The sequence below is a fragment of the Podarcis muralis genome, chromosome Z (assembly GCF_964188315.1).
Source record: "Podarcis muralis chromosome Z, rPodMur119.hap1.1, whole genome shotgun sequence".
NCBI lineage: Eukaryota > Metazoa > Chordata > Lepidosauria > Squamata > Lacertidae > Podarcis > Podarcis muralis.
The window spans coordinates 30176914-30201139 of NC_135673.1; the positions used below are offsets into that span (position 1 = coordinate 30176914).

The 24226-nt window shown below is 39.8% G+C and overlaps 1 protein-coding gene across 6 annotated transcripts; it reads left to right on the forward strand.

The window, feature by feature from the left end:
- The first annotated feature begins 28 nt into the window (after window positions 1-28).
- On the forward strand, window positions 29-24226 carry ZNF711 (zinc finger protein 711). 6 transcript variants are annotated; one of them, XM_028714565.2, is made up of 9 exons: window positions 29-119; window positions 4666-4763; window positions 6254-6772; window positions 15394-15552; window positions 16045-16191; window positions 16887-17024; window positions 18644-18691; window positions 19501-19644; window positions 21425-24226. In XM_028714565.2, exons 2-9 carry the CDS (start codon window positions 4685-4687, stop codon window positions 22600-22602), a joined length of 2412 nt encoding a protein of 803 aa, XP_028570398.2. In that variant the 5' UTR covers window positions 29-119; window positions 4666-4684; the 3' UTR covers window positions 22603-24226. The 6 variants fall into 6 exon arrangements, with proteins under 6 accessions (XP_028570398.2, XP_028570402.2, XP_028570399.2 ...); XM_028714566.2 differs by lacking the exon at window positions 29-119 and adding an exon at window positions 451-1003 and having other exon boundaries at window positions 18647-18691; XM_028714563.2 differs by lacking the exon at window positions 29-119 and adding an exon at window positions 553-1003.

Here is a 24226-nt window from a genome sequence, read left to right on the forward strand (position 1 = left end):
TGCCAACCGCTGAGGGGACAAAAGATTCCTTAAAGGGCTGGCCAGATACAACCGCGGCGACGTTTAAAAACATGTTGGGGGAGCAAGAATCACGACTTGTACATGAGAAAAAGCGAACGGTAGAGAAACTCAGTTGTGTGTTTTTTGTGGGGAGGGGGACACCTGCCATGTCTTTTATTGCCTCTTTGAAATAACCATTCGACGCGTTTTGAGGTACCAAACTCAGTTATCGTTTATTGTAACGGTGCTGAAATGACCTGTTAAGTTCCCGTGGTTTTTTTGACTGGGGCGGGTTTCGAGATCAGAACTCCTGCCGTACCCACCCACCCCCCAAACCAAAAAATCAGGTCGGTTATTTTCCATCATTTATTTTTCTGGGGTATCGTCAAGACCACATCACCTCTCCTTTCTGGTCAGCGATGGCGTGAAGCGACGGACCACCGAGCGCTCGCGCATCTTCGGTGGCCGCGATCCTCCCCCCTCCCCAGTCACTGCAGTCAATCCAGGGCGCCTCTCGACTGGCTTTTGTTTTGCTTGGGCTCCCCCCTCCCCCCCCCCCCCCCCCGCGCGACAACTAATGGCAAGGAAAGTACTGGCATATAGAAAGCCTCATTCGCTTTTGGTACGCATGCTCTGGACACCGGCGGCGGCGGCAGGGTCTCAGAAGATGAGAGAGATGGGGGGGTTAAACAAGATGAGGGGGGCGCGCAAGTGCGCGCGGTTGATGCTTGCGCCTGGGTGACGTGTGTTCCAGCTGGTCGCGAGACTGCTGGTGGTTGCGTTGGGGGGGGGGCGAGGGTGAAGGGAGGGGGGAGTGAGTTTGCGAGTGAGCAGGCCGCGCGCGCTCCCGCCCGCCTGCCGTTTCCTAGCCCTAGCCTGTGATTGGTGCAGGCCTCGGACCTGGCGGACCCTGAATGCCAGGCCCCGAAAAGCGACAGCCGAGGCGGCCGGGTCCTCGGGCCTGCACTTCCCACCCGCTCGGGCCCGAGCCCGCCAAGCGAAGGTGAGGAGGAGAGCGGCGGCGGTGTGGGGGGAAGCGGGGAAGGGGATGTGCGCCCAGCCGCGACAAGGGAATTGAGCAGAAATTCGATTTTATTTTTTAAAAAACGGGGAGGCGGCGGGGGAGGAGGCGCCAGGCCGCATAGGCCCCGGAGCAGGCCGCGCCCCGAGGCCTACAGGGCCGCTCATCTAAACAACCGCCTTTTTTTTATTTAAAAAACCGAACGAAGCAAAAATACGAAGCGTATGAACCGGCTCGCGCCTCACAGCCAGGCGGCCGCGAGCGAGCGCTCGGGCTTCTCCCCCTCCGCATACTGCTCGGCCGGGGCTGTGGCCGGGCCCGAAGGCGGCCAGAAAATGGCGGAAAATAAAATGGCGCCCGTTGCAGCAGAGAAGCGCAGCTCGGCAGAGGCCCTCGTCTCCCTCCACCTTACAGAAGCTCTTTAAAACACGCGCGTACACACACACACACACACATGCCCGCCCGCTAACTGACACCCAGCGGCTGTAGCAATCAGACAAACCGTCCTCCCTCTTGCGCCTCATAGTGCCGCGGGACGTAGAAGCACGACAGAAAAAGGGGGGGGGGGAGAGAAGGAAGCGGCGGCAGTCCGGTGAAGACGAGGCCCGGCGATTCGGGGAAAGCGTTGCTTTCCCACCTCGCAACTCCTGCTAGGGGAGCTGTCCCTGGTGGAAGTCGCCTCCCGCCTTCCCCGAGAGAGTCTTTTGTCTCCCACAGCCGACGGGCCCCCTCACTGCCGTGCTTCCTCTCGGGCCCCGCGATAGGCACCGCTGGCTCCCTGCCCTCCCTCGGCCGCGCAACACCGCCCCGGGGAAGGATGGGTACAACCCCACCCCCTTTTGCCCGACTCGGGCTCCAAAGCGCCGCTTTATTGTTTGCTCATCACGGGCGCTGATTGGAAGCGAGAGGAAGAGGAGGGTTGTGTGTGTGTGTTTTTGTGTGTGTTTGTATATAGTATGCGCGTCTCCGTCCCATGCACGCGCATTTCCCCAGCTGTCTGTTGCGCGCTGATGAATAGCAAGCTAGAAGCCTTATAGAAATGAAGCATATAAATTTAGGTAGCAAAGCAACGCGCCTTGGTCTCGAACATGTGTTTTTGATTCTCATAAGCAGTCCGATCTCCTCTGCATGTTTACTTTTAAGTTCAGTTGGAACTCACTCGCCCGTGTGCTTTAGTTTTGCAGAGCTTAGCCTGTTCGGGTTTACTGGGAAATGATTCAGAAAAAATCCCAACCCAATCTTTTGACTTCCTTAAGATGCTGCAGATTTATGCTATAAACTTCAATGGCCTAGAGCCTACTTCATCGGATGCATATGATTAAAAACATCTGATCTTGTGTTCCGCTGCAACAGACTTTTTTTGCTGTGGGAAGCAAGTGCAGCTGACATTCAGTAGGGCTGTAGACCTAGATTTCTTACTGCAAGCAAGCATAGTTTGTTTTTACCTGGGGAAGTATAGTTTTGCATCCACAGTCTTCATTGGGTAGGTCAAGTCCTTTTCCATATATGTTTGTCCTGGACATTTCCATTTGTATTTAATTGTACAGAATGCCTGGTTGTACAAAATAATTGTACAAAATTTAGGTGTTTCTTTATTAGCACCTGTAATTCCACACTTTAAAAAGAAATAAACAACCATCTGATGTTTAGAAGACATCTGAAGGGAGCCCTGTTTTTAATGACTGATGTTTTAATGTATTTTTTATCTCTTATTGGAAGCCGCCCAGAAAGGCTGGGGAAACCCCACCAGATGGGTGGGGTATAAGTAATAAATTATTATTATTATTATTATTATTAGTGCCTAATGGCAGCTCTGTTGACTTGGTCCTGCTTAGCTCATCTGCTGTGCTGGTTGAGAGAGTGGCGGGCGAGACAATTGCAGCTGCAGCAGCCACTTTAAAAAAACAACTACCTGCAAACATTTGCTGCCTAACAGCTGAGTGACTCAGAGTTACTGCTGTTGACAGGGATGTGGTCTTGCCCAGGACGGACTCTATATGCCTTGCAAAAAGATGGATCCCTCATGAGTGGAATGCTTGCAGTGCTATTTATTGCCCACCCTGTAATTTCAGTACCCAGATGTGGCCCTTTAACTGAAAGATGTGCCTACCCTTGCTGTGGACATTTCTTAGGAGCAAGCCCCCATTGAACCAGGGCTAGCTCCAGGTTTTTCTGAGTCTTGTGAATATGACTTTTGGTGGGTCTCCTGTTACTGTCATATGCTCTTCTCACATATAAAAATGAAGCAACACATTCACTTTTTCACACTTGTCCTGATCTGCTAGATTGGGTACTCCTCCGAGGTGGCACTCCTTTTCATACAGTACTGAACAAGGCTGTTCAGGCCCTGCTCAGTTAATTTTACCTGTAAACATGCATTGTTGGAAGATAAGGGGAAATTAGCTTTTGTGTGCATGGTCAGAAGGTTAAGGTATAAATAAATATGTCATAAGCCCCTGAAATAACTTAGGTGATATTTTCCATTCCCCCAAATTACTCCTTGGGATGTGGGCAACGAATGGAAGCCTTAATTATTCAGCCCAAGGCAGGTTGCTATTTTCTGCTCCACAAGGTTAGAGCATGGTTAGTAAAACGTAAGAGGAGAGCCCTGTTGACTGGACCATCTAGGCGCCATCCTTTTTCCTCACACTGGCACACCATGACTAAAGGATGATTAGAAAGGAAGGGTAGGGCAATCAAGAAGATTCCAGTTTGTCTCATTCAGGCACAGTCTGAGCAGATGGGATTCTGGTGAACATAGGCACAAGTGTTAACAATGCTGAGGGATATACCATGTGTTGATTCATACCTGTGTGAGGTGCTACATATTCCCTTTTTATGTAATAATACATTTTATTCAATTTTAAAAACTTAAACACATTAACTTCAAATTCAAGATATGTTTCTCTTGCACAATGAACAAGGTGACTTCCCACCCTTACCTCTGTGGTGTTTTTATTACCACCCATATTCTGTTGTATTATATGTCAAACTACATCTAATACATGTTTCCTTTGTTACATTTATTGTCATTCTCAATCCACTGCTCATAGTTCAAATCCTGTCCGTAATTTTATTTGAGTATAGTTTTTTCTCAAATACTGTGAAAAGGGTTTCCATTCTTCAATAAAAAGTTGGTCACTTTGGTCTCTCATTCTCAACTTCACCGGTTCCGCATAGTCCTTTAGGTTTGCAACCCATTCCTCTTTGGCTGGGACTTTTTCTTCCAATTGTGCACGTATAGGATTCTGGCAGCTGTTATTGTGCAGGTATGTTTATGGACAGAGAACCTGAAATGGTCTTTGTTATGTGGTGGTAAAATTATTGCTGCAGCCTTGTCCCAGTGGCCTTACACACCTGTTGCATGACTCTTTACTATTTCACACTCTATAAATGTGCAAAAACTGCAACAAAAATCCTTAGCTGTCAAAGCACAAAATATATGCATTCATTATTTTATCTCCCCTGCCCTACCAGGAGAGGCTGGGGAGCCATGCTGATATTTGCTCTTGGTGTAAAGTTTAGTAAGAAGAAGATGCACACATTCACTTGCTAAATATGTGTGCACTGAATTCTGTATGAAACACATTCTAAGATAGTTATGTTACTACAAGTAGTAATTTCTATTCACTTTCTTTTCTCAGTTCGTGAGCCTGGAAGATTATGGATCCAGGTGGTGGAAGTCTTGGGTTGCAGACACAGGAGTCCAAAATGCCTCACACTATGATTATGCAGGATTTTGGTAAAACAACAACAAACTTTTATTTTTAACTTGACTGTTTACTAATCACCTGCTGTATATTATGAATGAATAATGAATGGCATGGGTGCAAAACATGGCATAGATAGTAGGAGAGGAGCCTGAGAGTCGCTGTACCACAGTGGGTGGCTGACACTTTTGACTACCTCTTCTGCGTAGCAGTATTGCTGGCTTGCTGCCTTAGTAGATCAGAGGCATGGGGAATGTGTATGGACTGCAGTATACACAATTGTTTATAATATTCTTGTATTTAAGTTTGAAATAATGGAATCTGCAATATTAGATGGCAGTAGAGAGTTAACATTATTTTTTAATTAGTTGTATTCCATATACTAGGGAAGCAATTCTGTAACTAGATCTGCCAAGATGAGTGGGTTAGGATCCATCAAATCTTCAGCTCATCCAGGTGATTCCAGCACAGCTAGGTTATGCTGGTTTAACTCTCTCATTCATTGCACACCAGTTTATCTCCCCTGTCGCAGCTCAGCTGTAACTCAACTGACTCACTTGAGCCCAGTGGATCTTAAGCTGGCATAAGTCTTGTAAAAGTAACATGGTGTGTGCAGAATTAGAGAGACTTAGGCTGGATCGTAACCTGTTCAGCTCAGTCATGTGATCTGGCATAAGTCAAGCTAGCAAAAAAGGTACTATATCTAAAAAAATATATATTTGTAAGGCTTGTTTTCTCTCTGCCAGACTTAGGGCAGTAACTGTGCTCCTGAATAGCATTTGAATCTGGTGTAACTTTACATAGGGTTAACTTATACTGGCTTGCTTTACACCAGCTTCTTGTGTATAGAATTGCTCTATAACAACCTAAGCATGTATACTCAGAAGTAAGTTCTTTGAATGTACTGATTTTTAATCTCTAGTAGGTGTGTTGTACTATAGCACAAATACTTGCCAAAGTTGAACATTATATGCATAATGATATAATTGAACAACTTAATTGAATTCCTTAAGCATTGGGTGATATATAGGATAGCACAAGAAGAGGGTGCCTGCTCCGGTAGTGGGATTTCTCTTTTGTCTCCTCACCCTGTGGTCTTCATGTACACCCAAAATATGATCCAGAGGGTTGGATGACTCTTTGGAGCAGATCTTGGGGGCTGGAGAATAGAAACCAAAAACTTCATTGTGGTAGTGGAGTTTTGTTGCACAAGCAAGCGGACATTATTGAATGTCACCATTTTTTCTCAATATGGTTATCAAATATTTCCAGCAAAACCTCCCCTTCCCTTCAGAAGACCAGACTTCACATGAGCTACTGTCACCTATCCTACCTATGGGGAGGATAGCTCAAGAACAGAACACTCTCTTAATATGCCCTCCTTAAACTAAAATTAAATGTAATGAAAGGTAGGAGAGTAGTTTGTCTGACTGCATTCATTCTATGTATTTCTTAGATGCATAGTATTGTTCTACAGCAATATAACTATTAATACTTTATCTCATTTACATTTGTTTCATAGTGGCTGGAATGGCTGGTACTGCTCACATTGATGGAGATCATATTGTTGTGTCAGTTCCTGAAGCTGTACTCGTTTCCGATGATGGAATAACTCTTGATCATGGCTTAGCGGCTGAAGTTGTCCAAGGACCTGATATCATAACCGAAACCGATGTTGTCACAGAAGGGGTGATAGTTCCTGAATCTGTATTGGAGGCTGATGTAGCTATTGAAGAAGCACTAGATACCAGTGATCATGTTTTGACTTCAGATCTAATTACAGAAACTGTTAGAGTTCCTGATCAGGTTTTTGTGGCTGATCTTGTTACGGGCCCTGATGGTCATTTGGAACATGTGGTACAAGATTCTGTGTCAGGAGCAGATTCTCCCACAATGGTTTCAGAAGAGGTTCTTGTAACCAATTCAGATACAGAAACTGTGATTCAGGCAGCTGGCACTGTTCCTGGTTCTACAGTTACTATAAAGACTGAAGATGATGATGATGGCAAGAGCACATCTGAAGACTACTTAATGATATCTTGTAAGTTAAGGTTTATATGACATTTGAGTCTGTTCAGACTAGAAGTGATCCAGTGATGAGAGGTTATGAAGTATATTTGGTTGTTAGTTTGAATATAATTTTCCCAATAAAATTTTGGAAGAAATAGCATTACAACCGTAAAATACTCAATACTGCTTAAAAATGGTTTCTAGTTAGTAGCGGTAGTTGGCTAGTGTGCATAAATCTTTATCCAGTTGTACCCCTCTGCTTAAAGAATACTGTTGGATCGAGAAGAGGCTTCCGTGAGCCAAAATGGAAATTTCTGCAAATTCCCCTTTCTCCTGCAATTATTCACACTTCCTACTTCACTTCCAAAGGGTTCACCAGCTCTCTTGAGCAGATTTTGAAGGAGTTGCAGAGGATTGAGAATTTGAGAAAATAAATTCTACCTTCCCTTTCTGCTAACAGAAACCTCTCAGATCAAAGAGCCTTCTATCAGCAGAAGAACACGATTGGATAGAATACAGCTCACAGTGAGATTTTGTTTTCACAGTTCAAGAGGTTTATGGGAACAGTACAACATTCTAATATATATATATGTTCTTGGAACCATGGCTGGGAGGACTTGACAATTCTTATGAAAGAATCTTCAAAAACAAAACAAAAAACTTCCATAGCAGTGCACATACAACACTTCAATTCTTTGCATTCTTTAGAACACATTTCCAAATGGAATACTTCAATGTTAAATAAGTAGACATTTTTAAAGGTTAATTTAAAAAAACAACAACAACAAACACTAATTTTATAATGGGCAGTTATGGGAATTAGTGGCAATACAATTGTACCTTGGATCCCGAACGCCTTGCAAGTCTAACGTTTTGGCTCCCAAATGCCGCAAACCTGGAAGTGAGTGTTCCAGTTTGCGAACATTCTTTGGAACCTGAACGTCTGACGGGGCTTCCGCGGCTTCTGATTGGCTACAGGAGCTTCCTGCAGCCAATCGGAAGCCATGCTTTGGTTTGTGAACGTTTTGGAAGTCGAACGGACTTCCGGAACAGATTCCGTTCAACTTCCAAGGTACATGAATTGAAGATCGGATAGTAAGAACAACAGACTTGTGGCATCTTTAAAGACTTACAAAATTACCATGACATGAGCTTCTGTGGATTATGACCCACTTCATCAGATGCATGCAGGGTTTTCTGAGCTAGAAAGATGTTTGTCTGTGTTGCCCTTAAGGTGCCACCAAGACTCCTTTGTTGATTTTGCTGCGGGAAACTAACATGGTATGACAACTGTTACAAGGAAGACATAAGTCTGTGTAAGCTAAAAAAAAACCCCACACAAATAATGAAATATCTCTTTGTTTTTGTTTTTTATGTTTGTGATGTTCAAACACCCACAGTGGATTGCTAGCCCTTGGTCCATATGATAGCCCTGCATGCACAGTACTGGTAATCCTATGCTACCCACTGCAGCTGTTCTTTAGGGGTAACATAATATTCCACCGGGACGCGGGTGGCGCTGTGGGTAAAAGCCTCAGCGCCTAGGGCTTGCCGATCGAAAGGTCAGCGGTTCGAATCCCCGCGGCGGGGTGCGCTCCCGTTGCTCGATCCCAGCGCCTGCCAACCTAGCAGTTCGAAAGCACCCCCAGGTGCAAGTAGATAAATAGGGACCGCTTACTAGCGGGAAGGTAAACGGCGTTTCCGTGTGCGGCTCTGGCTCGCCAGAGCAGCGGTGTCACGCTGGCCACATGACCCGGAAGTGTCTCCAGACAGCGCTGGCCCCCGGCCTCTTGAGTGAGAGGGGCGCACAACCCTAGAGTCTGTCAAGACTGGCCCGTACGGGCAGGGGTACCTTTACCTTTTAATATTCCACCACCAGCTTCTTTAAAAAATCTGTTATTTTATTTAAAACATTTTCTAAACCACTTAAAATTGAAAGTTTCTAAGTGGTATACAAAAATGCAGACATGAAAATAGTAAAAACAAAAAGTATCATAAAAACAAAAAAACCCCTAGTAATAACAGGGTCCAATCTTATTCTTATTGCTTACTACAGTATAGTAGGTTGACAACTTTTTCGTGGTGTCACACCACTTCCCTTAGCAAGGATTCCACCACCAGTAATGTCATCACGGCAATCTGGAATGGTAGTGGAGTTTCTTACAAGCAATGTTTAGATTCACATTGTGGGTCATGCTGTAGACCACATGTTCAGAAATTATTCTTTGAGCCATAATATGGGTGGCTAAGCCACATCTCGTATGCTGGCCAAAAGTTACCTAGTCCTGCAATATGGTGCTGCATAGTTTGCTAAAATTAAGAATACATTCCTCTATTGAGATAGAACCTAGGTAAAGCAAATTTAAACTTACTTAATAAAGCACAACTGTAAAACTACTTCTCATGGACTTCTGTCCTTGGTGTGACATCACCAACATAGTGTATGCTGAGACATCATATGAATTGAGAGCTGGCAATCTACAGTGAATCTGAACATCTCACATCTGGAAACAGCTGAAAAGGAAAGTTAGAGGCGGCAAATATTACCCTTTTTCTTCTTTGGTAAACAGGCTTTTCTGCAGAATTTCTAATGCAAACAATCCCTTCACAATTATTTGTGCTGAGAGCAACAATATAGTATAACTGGAATTTACAGAATTTATTCAGTTTCTTCCACTAATGGGTTTACTATGTGGACCAGACCAGAAAGTAATAGTCCTGCAGCTATTACTTTAAAATGAAAATTTTGGTGAGGAGAGTTGTGGGATTATTAATGCATGAAACTGAAATTTCTTCATTTAGTTCATATCTATATAATTCTGATGATGTCTGTGCAAATCTTGTTACACCTAGGTATATTTTGTTGAGAAAGAAGCATGGGTTGAAGGAGGAATCCAAAGGGTGCATATTGAATGGAATTGACATAAGTAATTAACTTAGATGTCAAGCTATGGTTGATCGATACAGTACATTTCTATAGTGTCTGAAGTATTACACACACACACAAAATATGGTAGCATCCCTTAAAATACCTAGCAAGAGTTGAAAAATGTGAGCACGTTTGTGACATTTTTATTTGACCCCTTGTTTCCAATATTTTAAGCACCTAACATGTCTCTGTAACAAGGGCTTTAAAAAATGGAAAAACAACAGTGTGATAAATTAATCTTTTGTAACCACTTGTGAGGTCTACCCAAAAAGCAATATATAAACACAACAAACAAACAAACAAACAAACAAACAAACGTTGATAACTACTTCAGAAACAGTATGTTATTTCCTGACTTCCTGTGATTCCAGCTGAAAAGCTTTCTTTTCAAGCAGCTGTTTTCAGTAAAGTTTAACAATGTAATATCTACTTAGAAGTAATCCTGTCTGAGTTTAGTCAGGCTTACTTTCCGGTAAGTGTGTGTAGGACTGTATCCTAAATGTCTCCTCTGTTTGCATCCAACTAAATCCATGTCACTGTTCCACATTTTTAAGGCAGCATGTGTGGGAAAGAAATGTTAGTACAGTGGTACCTTGGTTTACGAACTTAATCTGTTCTGGAAGTCTGTTCTTAAACCGAAACCATTCTTAAACTGAGGCGCGCTTTCCCTAATGAGGCCTCCCGCCGCTGGTGCCCTTCCACTGTTTGGATTCCGTTCTTAGACCGAGGTAAAGTTTGCTAACCGGGATACTACTTCCGGTTTTGCTGAGTTCGTAAACCAAATCGTTCTTAAACAGGACTGTTCTTAAACCAAGGTACCACTGTACTCCCTACTGCTTGAACCACCTGAACAGGGAAGAGTGTTTTGTCTGCAACACTAGACATTCTAAAAGCAGAAATTACTATATTCAATTAAAATATCCTACATTGCAGACATTTTGTGACTGGATGCAAACTTTATTATGTTTAAAGAACTTTGTTAAGCAGGTGTTAATTTGTTGTGTGGTACACACCTTTGAACCATGGATGATCATTTCAAGATACTACTTCATTATTATATTGCCTGTTGTAATGCTGCTGCCTTTCAGGCAAGACTTAACAATTTTAAACAGAAGTGTTTGGGAGAGAAAGAGAGGTAAGTTATGTGGGTTTTTTTATGTGTTACAATAATGCTGGTACTAATGTTTTACCTGAAGGTACTATTTTTGTGATAAGAACATTTTTCCTGGCTTCCCGCCACCCCATATAGTTACTATTTGATAGAATACATTTATATAGGATAAATGGGCAAGAAATGGTGAAGAATATAATTACACTTGACCACTGGAATACTTCAGTTCTTATCATCAACTCAGTGACTTAATGCCTAATCTCATCTCATGCATAAGTCATGTACTGAAATTTACAGAGGAGAATTATTATTTTTTTAGGAATTCAGCAACCTCATTCACCATATTATGGCTTGCTAGGACTATGCAAACCTGCTTGTTTCAAGAGAGGAACTTGTACCTCCTTTGCTTCTCCTCGGTCCTTTCAGCATAGAGTGGTATCTAAGCCAGTGTTTCATTTAGTATGTCATCAGAACCCGGGATTGTGGTTAAAGTCTCTCCTTGTTAGCACCTTAGTCATATGTGATCCTCGAATGAAGGGTGGTATAGAATTTTTTAAAATAATAATAATATGAAAGCCATACAACATGCTAATTACCTCTTTTTTTGGTTGTATTGTTATATTTTGTATTTTACTTTTGGGGAGTATTTCCTTTTCTGAAAACCAATAAAAGTTTTTCTTTTTTTAAAAAAAAAGATCTCTCCTCTTTAACTACAATACACATCTGTAAAACAACCTTGGTGGATAAAGAGGAGATACCTTCACCTCTCTGGTTTGGATGACATGCAAACCACTGGTTTCCAACATTTTGGCCTGAAGGAACATTTGGAATTTTGAGAAGGTGCTAAGGGCACCAGTCAGAAAATGGCTGGCACTTCCAAAAGAGCAGAAAAAGAAACCAGACAGGAATAGAACATGGTTCAAAAATGGAGGAAAAGCTATTCTTTTGTGTTAATTTGTTAGCAAATGCTTTCTACTTTTCCAATCGCTCAAGTCTTGGATGTTATGTTTGTTGCTGGTGTGCTGCTATAGATTAGAACTGGAAAATAAAATATAACTGAATCCTGAAATAATTTTAAATTACTATAGCCAGCCATATACATACATAGCCACAAATAAAGGCATGATGCTAGCTGGCAAGCCTTTTCTTTTCTTTTCTTTTCTTTTCTTTTCTTTTCTTTTCTTTTCTTTTCTTTTCTTTCTATCTGCATTGAATAGAAAAAATAGATAGACAAGGAAAATAACAAAATGAATATAAAACTCACCACAGTAGGCATTGAACATTGCAATGCTTGAGGTTGACTGTCATTTAGAAGTTTTTTTTTCAAAATTAGGGTTGTATGAGGAGATGATAATAGTAATGTTTCTGGCCTTTGTACTGAACACTCCCTTCCGAAAACATATTGGGAGCAATCCTTGCTAGGCACCACAAAGGAGGAAAAGTTCGTGATGATAATGATGCCTCTAAAATGCACCCCCAACAACAACTTGGAAACAATCAGGAAAAATGTGATGATTAAAATAATGACTCAGCATTACTGCTTCCACAATTTGGGAATAGCTAGAATTAATTTATTGTTGTTATGACACCTCTGCAATGAGTCCACCCCACAACTTTGGGACAATCCATGTTGTAGGGTATGCAGCAGAAACAAGAAAAGGGTTACCATATCCACACCCACTCCTGTATTCAGTGGAGGCCTCTCAAGCAGCTTTCCGCTGCATGTTCCAGCAGGCAAACTAAACAGACAGTGCGGCATCAGCAGGATTCCCATAATTTTTTCTCACATTTTCAAAAAGTTGTTCCATATGGCCCACAGGCAGTTATTGGGGAGTTGCTTCTTCTACTCCCAGTTTTTAAGCAGTTCAAGTGGCTACCTGCATATTGCTCTGTGTGGCTGGCAGGCAGCAAAACAAAACAGTTAGAACAGCAGTTATGTGGATCCAAGGACTAGCAAATAAGACAGAAGTAAGAAAAATACTAAAGTGCAGGGTGAAATGTTATGTTTCCTAGTATCCAAGCAACTCATCAGTCACAGCTCTGACTTCACTCATTGGCTAAGAACACCAACAGGTAGGAGCAACTAGATTGGTTCATTTCACAAAAATGTGCCTGCCCATTTTTCTTCACTTTTTTTCTCAGCTAGAGATTAAGCATTGTCATTTTGTTTTTGCTTATTCCTATGCATTTAGCATCTCAGGAACTTTGAATTTTTTTATGGCATTCTTTGTCTTATGATTCACATTTATGTTCTTATTGCCTTATACTTGTTCTCCGAGAATTATGTTTGATGACTAAAATTAAACCAGTGCATGAGAATTTGCAGAACCGGGCTGTTCTCCATCAAACGGGGTTTTTCAACCAGAACCTTAAAAGAAGGAAACAGAAGAAAAAAACAATAGGCAAGGCACTAATGTTATCTTCAAAAACGTCACATTTTATGCATGCTTGCCATCTTTTAGTTTTGACATTTGAGTACACATCTTCTGATTGCTGAATTATCGCTTCACTGTTAATGAATAGTCTGAAATTCTTGGGCTTTCTAGCCACAGGCGTTTACACATTACTTTTTATCACCAATATCCTCTATAGAGAATATTGCCTTTTTAAAATTCCACTGTGACATAGGTATACTGATTATACTGATCCGTGTAATTTTAAAAAGAAGAATAAATACTTTGCATTTTAAAAACAAGGAACTATTATAGAAGAATAATATGTTCATTGTTCCAATCTGGGATTAGGTTCTCCATTAAGTGAGTAGTTAAGCAGTTATTTATTAACCATATTTTTGAAAGAACAACTCTTTTTTTGTGTGCTGGTGGCACGATCCTCCCTTACTGTGCAAATTGGAGGAGATCCCCCAATAATGCAGTCCCCCAAGTTTTCAGCATGCACACAATTTACTCTGATCAGCAAAGGCTCCCATTATGCTTGCCAAATTTCTCAGCCTTGAGTCCGGGTGTTAGGCTGCAGTCCTCATCATCCCCAACCATTGGTCATGCTGGCTGGGGATTACAGAGGCTGCATTCCAAAATCTGAGGACCAAAGGTTGGGGAAGGCTACTCTATGCCACAGAGATGCCCTCTCTCACAAGCAGGTTGTATAAGGAGTGATGGATAATGCCCATTTTGCAAAACAAACAAACAAACAAACAAAAAAACCAAGCACCCATTTAAAAATAACTGTTCAGTCAAGGAAGTTTTTTTTTAAAAAATGATTCACCATAGCATTACTGATAAATTTAAAAACAAAAATAGTGCTTAGCTTTTTTATTTTTATTTAGTTCTGTTTTCAGTAACTCCAGCAGTGTTCTGATTCATTCACAGATTTCTGAAATACCACTTTCATCAATGACACCAAATACTGCTGCTGTTTAGCAGATATCATTAAATGACATCCAGCACAGGCAATATGAGTACACACAAATTTGCACTGTTAAATTCAAGTGTTACATATCATTAGTACCTGTAAGTATGTATTATGTGAAAATGAGCCCTATTTGCCTATTGCTGACCAATTGCAGAGAGGTGTCATATTGGGCATTTAATTCCAAGTTCCAGGAAAGGAAATTATACTGAATTTTGTTAATTTAAAGCACCTTGACCTGATGATACTACTCATAGTATTGAAAGGGAATAATTGGTATGTTGTTTATGAGTTAAGAATTAAGCTCAATATAGAAGTAATGTTCCAAATCTCTTAAATTATGATTAAGAGATGAGAAGCAGGGCCATATCACATACTTTCATTCATTCTTCTTCCTGCGCTTGCACTGTAAGTCTAACTCAGGTTAGGATACACATTGGCACTGGCCTGAAACATAGTTAAACAAGATATAATGTGGCATTCAACACCAATCTTACTCAGGGTAGACCCACTGAAGTTAACATACATAATTTTAGTGGGTCTATGCTGAGAAGGACTTAGTTGAATACAACTCATACTGATCAATATCTAGAATTGTTTAGCATACTCTAGTTACGAAAGAACCCTCATTAGGCCAACCGTGGTTAAGGTTAGTTTGGCATAAGTTTAATAGTGCCTGTTGGGAAGGGGTATATTGGAGTGATAGTGCTACATCTCTCCTGGAGTCTTACAGGGTGATTCACTAACATTTTATACTGTTGTTCTGTCACTCTGTCATCTTTCAGAATGCTATAGTCTAGAAAGCAAGCCACATCTTGGATTTGTTTGATATTTTGAAAACCTTGCAAAGCAAATATATACTGTGTTAATTTCCTTTTTAAAATTGGACAAGCCTACCCTTTAATTATATATATATATATTTATGGAGAAAGGGACAGCAATACAAAAACAATTCTGGGTTATTTGTTGCTTAATCGGACATTATAATGTAACAGACACGTTTCTACAGTGTGCTTGTAATTTTTGGTGGTGAAATTTATTAAAACAGTAAAATAAAACAAATCTATTCATATGTGAAATATTCAGAAAACAGGCAAAATAAAGTGATTGCTCTTCATGCCAGCTTTATATTGCGAATCATGTTGTGTTTTGCATAAATGAGCTAAGAACAATTGAGCAACATTGCTAATACTTGCTTCTTGCTTCCTTCTAACTGGTTTTTATTGTTGTTTGTTTTTTATAGTGGATGATGTTGGGGAAAAGCTAGACCATATTGGAAACACACCTTTAAAAATCAGCACTGAGGTTTCACATGATGATGTATCTAAAGATGATGGTTTTGGTTCTGAAGTCATTAAAGTTTACATATTTAAAGCTGAAGCTGAGGATGATGTGGAAATAGGTAAGTATCACAACTTCTGATGTTGCTTGTAGTGATGTTGTTTGTAGTGTTTACAAAATACAGTTGCCTACATTGTGTAAAACAAATACTTCTTCGTAGTGGTTTGCAATTAAATTCCTTCCATTGTCTTTCATAAGGGAATCTAAAATAACTAAGATACCAAAACAAAACCATGAAAACTCTGCCCATAGATTACATGTAGCTTGAAGCACCCCCAGCTTCTGCCTTGGCTATCACACTCAACTTCCAGAAACAACCCCTTTCCCCATGCCCTTGTAAGGACTCCTCTGAGTTTGTTCATTTCTCCCATATGTCCAACCCATGACAATTTGTCATGCTAAATGGAAATTAAAATGCTGTCCCAACGTGCTGTCTTTCCCCCCTAATGACAGTTGTTGTCTTGTTATTTCATCAAGCGCACAGAAAAGAAATGAAACATTTTACTGTTCCTATCAAAACGTTATCAGATAAAAATTACTTATTCTTTTCAAGGTGGAACAGAAATTGTAACAGAGAGTGACTTTCATAATGGGCATTCTGTAGCTGGAGTTTTAGAGCAAGGCAGCGTCGGTAGAGTACAGCGAGAGAAGATGGTTTATATGGCTGTTAAAGATTCCTCTCAAGAGGATGAAGATATTGGTAAGAATTATATTTTTGTGTTGCTAAGAAAGTAATCTTGTCATTTCTCTCCCCCCCCCCAACCACTGTGAACATGAAGGGTTTTTATCCCTATATTGTTATATGATTATTTTATACTTCAAATGAGGATAGAGATCCTAACACACACACCCCGCCTAAGTTATGTGACCAGTCCACAAACAAGCTGAAATTCAATCAACTGCAAATGAGAGGTCATTGCAAACCTTGTCATGTGTGCTGTTGTTTGCACTATATTGCACATCATGGACTTGTGATCTGATACACAGATGGACAGTTTTCTTTGAAATGCAATCCTCAGCATTTTTATTTAGAACTAGGTGCAGCCTGTACTGCACCAACCTCCCCATCAGAGCTTTCTCCTGGTATGCACATTGACCCCACTAACAGGAAGTCAGCTATGTAGGTGTGCCCCTCCCCGCTTGTCTGCTCCTGCTGAGAAACAACCCCTACCAAGTTAAGTGGGCTTCTTTCCTATGAGATATGTATCAGGTTGTAGTCTTGAACATAGAGGGAAAACTCTTGATGGCAATTTCATGAATCTGGTGTTCTCATTTTGGATTGGTAGCTTCTGGTTTAGGAGATAACTACTAAATCAAATACGAATTAATTGAGCAAAGCTGGAAAATGGCATATACATTGTCATTAATTTCTATACCCTTTAAAACTAAATATAGGTTGTGCTGAAATAGCTGATGAAGTTTACATGGAGGTTATTGTTGGTGAAGAAGAAGCAACATCGCTGCCTGAAGCACAGCTTGAAGACACTGGTGTGAATAAAACTTTTGTTCCTGTTGCATGGGCTGCTGCTTATGGTAGGATGCTAGATTATGACTTCATGAGAGTCCCTTCTCTCCTTTCTAATTGCACTAACCCATCTCTGCCCAAATAAAAATTTTAACATTTAGTGGACATAAAAGCATAATAAAACGTATTGTACAGAGGACCATGGATTCGTTTTAAAGACTCTCCAGAGTTCTTTCTGCCTTTAGCAGTTCATGTGGCAATTGAAATGAAGCTTTCAAAAATAAGTCTTAAGTTTTAATATTTAATAATAGTAAGGGAACTTCAAACACTTGCTCAAAGAACCCATTTTCATGCACATGTCTGCATATTCTGTTTGTAATTATAGGAAATTGTCAGCCCACCTACACTTAGACTTCAAAGTGCTGCTCCTAGGCCTCTGAGGTTTACCCCTGTGCTACCCATTCTATTTTTCCAGAAAATGTTACAAAAATGGCTGAATTCACCTAATGAAATTAGAGAAGAATTTGAAACCCAGATCCCCAAAACACAAATATATATTTCATTTTTTTAAAAAAACTCCTCACTAGATGGCAAATTCAGATGGTGTTACAAATGTGACAAAAGTCATATGCTATCTGACCACTGTACAAAGCAGAGGTCCACAAATACTGTTAACACACTTTCCATGGCAGACAACAATTTAATTCTGGTAGTCAGAATTGTGGTATGGTCTCCAGAATAGAAAAGCTCTTATATTTTGCCCTTTTGGTTTTTTAAAGTGCCAACATTTTCCCTTTTAAGCAGTCCAAGTCTGCTGCAATATAGACTGCTGTTATTACTTCCATCCTGTCCCATGTCCTCACAACTGGCTGGGCAGGAGCATAATTTTTAAACTTCCTTTTAACTTTCCTCATTCTGCTTAGTTCCCTCTTATATATATACGCTTGTCTGAATCTTTGCAATGGAATAAAAGATTGTAGCAAAGGAAATACAGAGGGTTAGCCTGTAGCTTGAAGGCCCTGGTTAGCCAAACAACCGCTGATGTGTAGCAATGTGTGCACATACCTATGTTCCTATGGGAAGGGACCGTAGCTCAGTGGTAGAGAATATGCTTTGCTTGTAGAAGGTCTCAGGTTAAATCCACAGCATCTCTTTTAAAAAGGGATCGCAAGCAGAAGCTGCTAAAAAAGACAATTATCTAATTCTGTAGAAAGTTACTGTCAAAGTTGACAAAACTAGGAAAGACTAATGGTCACACTCCGTGTAAGGCTGCTTCATATGATTCTGACAAATCAGAGGCTCAGTGCTAACAAGTTGTATGGTGTTTCTCTTAATGCTGTGAACTAATGTGCAAATGCTATTTTGTAGAATATCTTCATACAAACATTTAAAGGCTAGTTGCTACTTATTTTTGTGTGTAATGAAAAATAATAATGTAGACACATTTATGGCATAAACAAGATGAATGTCTGGAAAGCAGTGACTATTAGTAAGTTTTATTTTGAAGCAACTGACAGCAAATCATGTATCTAAAGTGAAAGTTAGTGTGATATTTGGGGGGGGGTTGGTAAAAAAGTAACTTGGAAATAGAAATGATTAGCTTAGTTGTTTTCTGTGTTGGACTGCTTTGAAATCATCATGCAGTTGGAATGTGTGAACTGTTTCAATGAACTACCTGTTCCCCTAGGAGATGATAGAAGACTTCCCCGGAGGTATGAAGACTGTCAAACAACAGGTCAGTAGATGAAGAATTGCTCATATGTCTAGTATTGCAAAGATGTTGTGAACTGCATTTAGGCTTCATCAGCAACTATATAAGAATTGGCACATTAATATTAATACAGCAGATAATTCAATGTAAACAAAAACACAATTATGATATTAACCATCTCATTGCGTAGGGCTGTCAATAGCCCTGCTGTGACATTCCCAAAACAAACCCTCTTTCCTTTTAAACTTGGCACCAGCTCTTAGAAGCAGCTACGTCTGTTTCATTTTTGGATGAAATACTCCATTAAAATGCTAAAGGAAGCAAGAAGAAGCTATGCTGGAGCAATTTTTGTGCCTTTCTGCTCTATCCCCAATGCTGGATCCGGTGAATCTTTCATTATAGGAGTTCTTTTCAATAAGTTACCTTAAGTATGTCTACTCAGAAATAAATCCCACTGAGAGTTACTCCTAGTAACGTGCATATGATCACAGCCTGAATGTGAGAATGATGTTGGCTGACATTTTTTTCATTTATTTAATTCAAAGTATTTCCCCCTGTTCTTCACAGACTTAGCTTCAGAACAGCTTGTGTAAGATGAATAGAAACAAAAGCAAATCATTGCTTTCTGTGTGTTGTATTAAAAAATATATGTAGCTATTATCCAGTGTGTGTTTCTAGCATCTTATGATGAAGCAGAATCCCATTGTCCCAATCTCAGTGCAAACACAATTGCAACAGATGGTCCTTTCTCTAAACAGCTTCAGTGTTCAAAATAAGCTCTTATAAGGGAGCCTCTTGCCACATTGTGATGTGTATCTGGTCTTTCACATCAGGAACCAACTTGGATGCAAGATTAGAAAACAAAAATGTTAATGCAACACAATTCCTGCAAATCTGTGATAGCATTAGCACAAACAGACTGCTTAAACAGAAAGCCAAGAAAAGGAGGAGAGGGGAAGCAAGGCAGTGGCAAACAGGTAAAACGACTTCCTTGGCTAGCTTTTACCTACTTATCTGTAGCTTTTAGCATTCTTAAATTAGAAGATAAAAGTGTAGTTGATTCCGTATTCTTACAGCGTTAGGAGTTTTTCTTTTTTGGGAAAAGATACCTTACGATTTCATCCAGTTTTCTCTTATCTTATTAGCTGCATAGTCAGAAGAGTATTTCCTGACTTTCTTATACTACAAGTTCATGTAGTATTTCTGCAGTAGCTAAGTTCTTGTTATATTAACATAGTAGGAGGCATGTGGATTGGAAATTTCTAAAAGGTAATTTATAAGAGATTATTCTTTGTTGTGTTGCACTGTCAGCTTGTGCACAGCCAGCACAAAGATTTATTTTTTAAAAAATCAGCAAGGGCAAAGAACCACCACTCAGTGCATTTTTCATTGTAGAATTTACACAATATTAGACTACAGTGTAGTCATTATGGGACATAGTCATTTGCACAGCAGAAATCAATGTTTCGGTAATTCAGCCCCTTACATTTACAGTTTTCTTTCTGAAAACAAAAATAAAAAGTCTCCGCATAAAAATTCCAAGGAAATCAACTGAATTTTTCAATAGAAGTACTTCTTTACCCCAGCCAGTGTAAAATACTGGAGTAAAAATGTCAAACAGAAAACTATCCAGGAATACATATAAATACCCAAACCTTGGAGATGTTTGTGTGTGCTTCTAAACACCAGGGTGCATAGAATATGCCTTATTAGGAAGTTTTTTTTTGTTCCAGCCAACTTAATGTGTTGGTAAAAATGTCCCACGCCATTTTCAAACAAAAACTGATACAGGGAAGTAGACTTAACCATCATCCTTCTAGCACCACACTTTTTCACTTTGGAATATTGTACTACCCTGACTTTGGAATTTTGGTTGAGGTGGCCAGTTGTCTTTGAAAGCCATCCATGTAAAGTTGTTGTTTTTCCGGTATTGTTTTAGGACTTAATCTCCATACATGTTAGCCCAAATATTGATGACAAGTGTTTTGAGCTTATCCAGCTAGAAGCTTGCTAAGTTTGAAGTTCTTAGCTTCAGCTTTGGACACAAGAACTGTCTTTCATTTCTCAGTCTCTTTTGTAAAAGTGTTAAATTTCAGTGCCTCTTGGTGAATCCTCAGAAGTGAAGATTTGTTTAATTGTTATCAGCAGTAAATTTCAGCATATGTTGACAAAATTATGAAGAATTGAAAATATGGTTGAATAATAGAAAGTGAAAAGACTATAAGAATTATAAGCAATAAATACAAATTCTAGTCGTAATAGGATTCTTAAGATTTAGTGAATAGGAGAGAGGTTGACCCTAGAAGAGGGCGATCCAACTTTGTATGCCTCCTCTTTGAGACTGCAGAAGCACAGGTTTTGAAAATGGCAAAAAGAATGTTCCACAAATGTGCTGAGACTGGATCCACAGAATTCAACCCACTCCCACTTCACTGATATCCTATTGAAATCAGTGGGGGGGGACGACTTAAAAATAAATAAATCCTAGCATAGGAAAGGAACATTAAGAAGGCAGAATGTTGGGGCCCAATACTTTCTCCCCTGCTGGCAAGAACTTAGTTGGTCATAGGAAAAAGCAATTAATCTGCCTTTAGTTCTCACTCTCCCACTTTTGGATTGCTCTGTTCTTTATTCAAAACATTACATGATTGGTGTTTTTTTTAAAAAAATGATACTGTGTTCTGCTTCATTGATGTCAGAATCATTCTTTTTCTTGTTACAATTTATTTCATAATATTTTCTGTTTGTTTAAAACAGCTGTTATAATAGGTCCTGATGGACAACCCTTAACCGTCTATCCTTGTCACATATGTGGGAAAAAATTTAAATCCAGGGGATTCTTGAAAAGGCATATGAAAAACCACCCAGATCACATGATTAAGAAGAAATACCAATGCACAGACTGTGATTTTACAACTAACAAGAAAGTAAGCTTTCATAATCATTTGGAAAGCCATAAGCTCATCAACAAAGTTGACAAAACGCATGAATTCACAGAGTACACCAGGCGATACAGAGAAGCAAGCCCACTAAGTTCAAATAAACTGATCTTAAGGGACAAGGAACCTAAATTGCACAAGTGCAAATATTGTGACTATGAGACAGCAGAGCAAGGACTGCTTAATAGACATCTGCTTGCGGTTCACAGCAAGAACTTCCCTCATGTTTGTGTTGAGTGTGGGAAAGGATTCCGCCATCCTTCTGAGCTCAAAAAGCATATGAGGACCCACACAGGGGAGAAGCCTTACCAGTGCCAGCATTGTGTCTTCCGTTGTGCTGATCAGTCCAATTTGAAGACACACATCAAAACCAAGCATGGTACTGACCTGCCCTTTAAATGTGAACATTGTCCGCAGGCATTCACAGATGAGAAAGAACTCCAGCAGCACACAGAGTTGTTTCAAGGGCATAAGACTCATCAGTGCCCACATTGTGACCACAAGAGCACCAACTCGAGTGACCTGAAACGGCACATAATATCTGTTCACACAAAGGACTTTCCTCACAAATGCGAGGTGTGTGAAAAAGGTTTCCACCGTCCATCGGAGCTCAAGAAGCACAGTGAAACGCATAAAGGTAAAAAGGTACATCAGTGCAGGCACTGTGACTTTAAGACTTCGGATCCTTTTGTACTTAGTGGGCATATTCTCTCAGTTCACACTAAGGACCTGCCTTTCAAATGCAAAAGATGCAAGAGAGGATTTAGGCAACAAACTGAACTGAAGAAGCACATGAAGACCCACAGTGGAAGGAAAGTCTATCAATGCCAGTATTGTGAGTATAGCACTACAGATGCATCAGGCTTCAAGCGGCATGTCATATCAATACACACAAAGGACTATCCGCACAGGTGTGAGTACTGCAAAAAGGGATTCCGTAGACCATCAGAGAAAAATCAGCATATAATGAGGCATCACAAAGAGGCCCTAATGTAACATATGAGCTGTAGAAGAAAACAGTTTAGAAACTGTGATCTGCTTAATTGGGGAAGAAAACTCTCATGAACTGTTTCTCCTGGTTTCAAAGCTTGATATTAAATCATAACTTTACATTCTTTGTATTACAAGTCTTTAAAAGTATTAGGGTTGACAGGGGGTCTCATAGCCCTATGATTGTTGCTCATCAAAACCTAAAGAACACTATAAAATGCAGAGATGAATGTTTGAAAAGCTGCGGAAAGAGACCTTGAATGTCTTCTGTTTAAAGTGTTATATATAATTAAGCTAAAGAAAATACTAAGACCGTTATCTTAGCCCTTTATCAATAACGCCATTTATATCCTTAATGAAAACTGGGGGTGGGAGTTTTTAGAAATGTTTGCTATGGCAAGTCTACAATATGCAGGTAGAAGTCATTTGCTTTGTCATTACATTTTTTGACTGTGCTGGGAAACAAGAATTGGTTAGATTTTGAGATCTGTCTTTTTTGTTGTTGTTAAAGCAAACACACATTTCACCAGGAAACATAGTTTCCTTCCTTTATTTAGGTTCAATGAGCAATATTTAAACTTTTTTTTTCCAGAGCTGCTGACCTATGTTATCGCAGGATATGGTGTTAAAAATACAGCATTGTTTTTGAGCTCAAAAGGTGTTGTTCAGTACTAGGATTGAAGATGTGTGTGTATATAATTTCCCTTTTTATCTGAAAACTGCAGTTGAATGTTCAGTATGGCACATATAAAAAAATTACCTTTTGGCCGATCTAATTATTATAATATTTTTGAAAAAGAATAAAAAATTGATGGCTGCGGCTGTTGGTGCTATGATTTGGCACTGTTTTTCTTGCTATTTTACTGTTTTCCTTTTTCAAAAAAGAGTATCAAGATTACATTAGTTGGAAATGCCTAGGGAGTCTTAGGGGGCAGTGTTCCTGGCAAGGGTAGACTACTGTGGTCCTTCCTTGCAAATTAAAAATATTTCCATATAGAAATGAAAATTGCACCTTTTAATCAATTCATACAAAACATATACCATACTATAAACATGCATTTTCAATCTGTAAGAAAGTTATATATGCAGTATTTAACCAGAACAATATGCTGCCACTAGAGTTTGGAGGTGGATCTTCAGTTTACAGTGTATACATTTGAAATATGCATCCCTTTAAACAATGCTTTGTGTTAGCATGCTGCAAATCAAAATGGCGCTTAATATAACAAGCTGGTCTAGGGCTATTTAATAATTAAAAACTGTTCATAAATGTTATGCATATAATGTGTCCTTTTTAAAAACTTTTTTTTTAAGTTGCTTTATGTTTGCACACAGCTGTTCACATAATAAATTGTAACTTTACTTCATGCTACTATATTGTGGCTTTGTGTTTCAGATAATGTTCATACTTTGTTTTTGCACCAGATGAGAATCAGTTCCTTGAGAATAAATTTTTTTTATATTTCTAAAATTCAGAAAGTTAACTTTGGGAAACCTTGTGTTTTATGTGGCTGTAAAAAATGATGTACACGATGTAAAATAAGATTGTCACTGTTATGTGGGACTATTATTTCAAAATGTGTTACTCATTGTAATGAGCATACAATAAAATGCATCTCTTGCACTCCAA